This window comes from Zingiber officinale, chromosome 10A, assembly GCF_018446385.1.
Source record: "Zingiber officinale cultivar Zhangliang chromosome 10A, Zo_v1.1, whole genome shotgun sequence".
Taxonomy (NCBI): Eukaryota; Viridiplantae; Streptophyta; class Magnoliopsida; order Zingiberales; family Zingiberaceae; genus Zingiber; species Zingiber officinale.
This window is the reverse complement of record NC_056004.1, coordinates 24,828,728-24,831,044: the sequence shown is the minus strand read 5'-3', so window position 1 is coordinate 24,831,044 and position 2,317 is coordinate 24,828,728. Positions and strand designations below refer to the sequence as shown.

The 2,317-nt window shown below is 45.3% G+C and overlaps 1 protein-coding gene across 1 annotated transcript; it reads left to right on the top strand.

Moving 5' to 3' along the window:
- On the top strand, nucleotides 1-1,223 carry LOC122026536 (probable WRKY transcription factor 31). The gene is made up of 4 exons (XM_042585274.1): nucleotides 1-21; nucleotides 131-478; nucleotides 549-662; nucleotides 753-1,223. The coding sequence occupies exons 1-4, from the start codon at nucleotides 1-3 to the stop codon at nucleotides 1,221-1,223; spliced, it is 954 nt and encodes a 317-aa protein (XP_042441208.1).
- Nucleotides 1,224-2,317: the final 1,094 nt, after the last annotated feature.

Here is a 2,317-nt window from a genome sequence, read left to right as displayed (position 1 = left end):
ATGGTCAAGCCCCCAGTCGACGTGAGTCGATCATCGCACACAATGATTTCTCATCTATATATCTGTAAATCGGTGTCATAAATAAGCATCGATCATCTACAAAATCTTGCAATTTGTATATTTTCTGCAGACTAGATTGCGGGTGTTCTTCGCGAGCACGGACGATTCGGCGGCCGACGACGTCGAGTCAGAGGAGGAAGAGGACGACCAAGTCAATGGAAATCGTCCGCCGCCGTTCTTGGAGACCCAGCTACGACTGGTGAAGGAAGAGAACAAAGAACTGAGAGAGGCGTTGAGACACCGCACCATCATGAACGACTACCTCCGAAGGCGAATCGCTTACGACGAAGAACGTCTCCAAAGCAATCGAGGCGGAGTTGTTGCGCCGTCCAATCGTGATTCCAATGACAGGGATCCAGAAGGAATCGCGACGAAAAAAGTTCGCGTCTCTGTTCGACTCAAAACTGAAGAAAACAAGGTAAGAACAATTTGTTGATCGATTATGTTTAATTATATTGATTCTGATGTGATGGAGTTCGATTGAACAGAATCAGGATGGTTGCCAGTGGAGGAAGTATGGGCAGAAGAAGGCTAAAGGAAATCCGGCCCCCCGTGCTTATTACCGTTGCACGATGGCCGATCAATGTCCCGTTCGAAAGAAGGTGATCGTCTTTTTCTTTTCTTTTTTGTTTTTTCGATTAATTCTCAGTGTTTTATATATCCATATGATTTAATCGATAATGAGTTTGTAGCTGCAAAGGTGCGCGGAGGATAAGTCGGTATTGGTGGTCACGTACGAAGGGACTCACAGCCACCCACTGCCGCCGCCGGCTTTAATGATGGCAAACGCCACCTCTGCTGCGGCGAGGATGATGTTGTCGAATTCCGTGCAAAGTGGCAGCGTGTTGATGAACCCGGCGATCCCCTTCGCCTCCGGCGGCACCGTCAGCATCTCCGCCTCTGCGCCGGTTCCCACCGTGACACTGGACCTCACGCAAGCTCAAAACAGCGCCTTGGCTTCCCAGCTCCAGGTGCCATCGTCCGCCATGGTTGGTGGCGCTGTTGCCCAATTGGCGGCGGGGCAGCCAACTGCTGAGGGCATGACGCCCTCTGCGTTCGACGCGGTGGTCAGGAACATTATGGCGGACTCAAACTTCAGGACTGCGCTCAAGGCGGCCATCAATGCCGCCATCAACGACGGCGCAGGCCCCAGTAATCACTGATCCGCAAACGGCAAGCTAATTTATACTAGTAGCCGTGGCAATTCGACGAGCTCGGAATGACTTTTAGAAAATCTTGCACCTGGGTTGATTTTTTTTTAATAATCCAAATATTTAGTTTTTCTAATGGAGTAATTAGGGTGACTGGCCCCCAGCCCTGTAGATTTTGATTCTTATCAATTGAAAATGGATGGTTTTTGTGTACTGTATACTGATTTCAGGTTTAGATGTACTTGTGGACAAATTAATTCGTTGTCCACCATGACCCCTCTTCCCTTCATTGTTATCTCATCAAGAATGCAGAAAAGACCCTGATCCCAGATATCTCGGATTGAGACTCAACTACGACTTATTAAAGGGGATTTACCCTAGGTAGAAAACTTCGGTGGAGACAGACATGTCATCCCAAAATTAATCAGTTCAAAAAAAATTAGATACTTGGTGCTAATTTAAATAAAAAAAAAGTATAAAAGATAAATAGCACTCTTGACCTATACTATAATGACAAAAAGGCATCCACAACATCAAAATTGTTGAATTGGTAGCAGATGGTTAGTTCAATGTGTATCCTATGTTACAACTGTGGTGTTTTGATGTATTGTCAAATAAATTTAACATTAAATCTTATTATATTTTAATCTATGTATTTAAGTATATCGGGACTTAGGAAAATATACAAGCACCTGATGGTAGAAGACGCAGGCGAGTGAGGGAGATAGCATAGAAAATGAGTCAACGGACTTGGTACATTCAAGGGACAAGGTACTGTGGAAAAGTACTCCGACAGAGCGAGAAGGACACATGGAAGCAAGTCAGAAGGGCTTGGTTCATCCAAGTGATGAGAAGTCGGAAGGAAGACTACGCGAGACGATGTGTGAACATCTACATGTCTGGATGCCCGTGAATCATCTAGGTGATTGGAGAAGGTGAAGCCGACAAATGGTTAAGTCTAAAGTTGACCATTTCTAAGCGACCAGGAGAACTCTAGGCGATCAGATGTCGTCGCCACATTAGCAAAAGCTTATTAGTACAATCGACCCCAGGGTTTTAATGTTTGTTTAACAATATACTTAATGGAATCTAGTTAGGGTTGACCA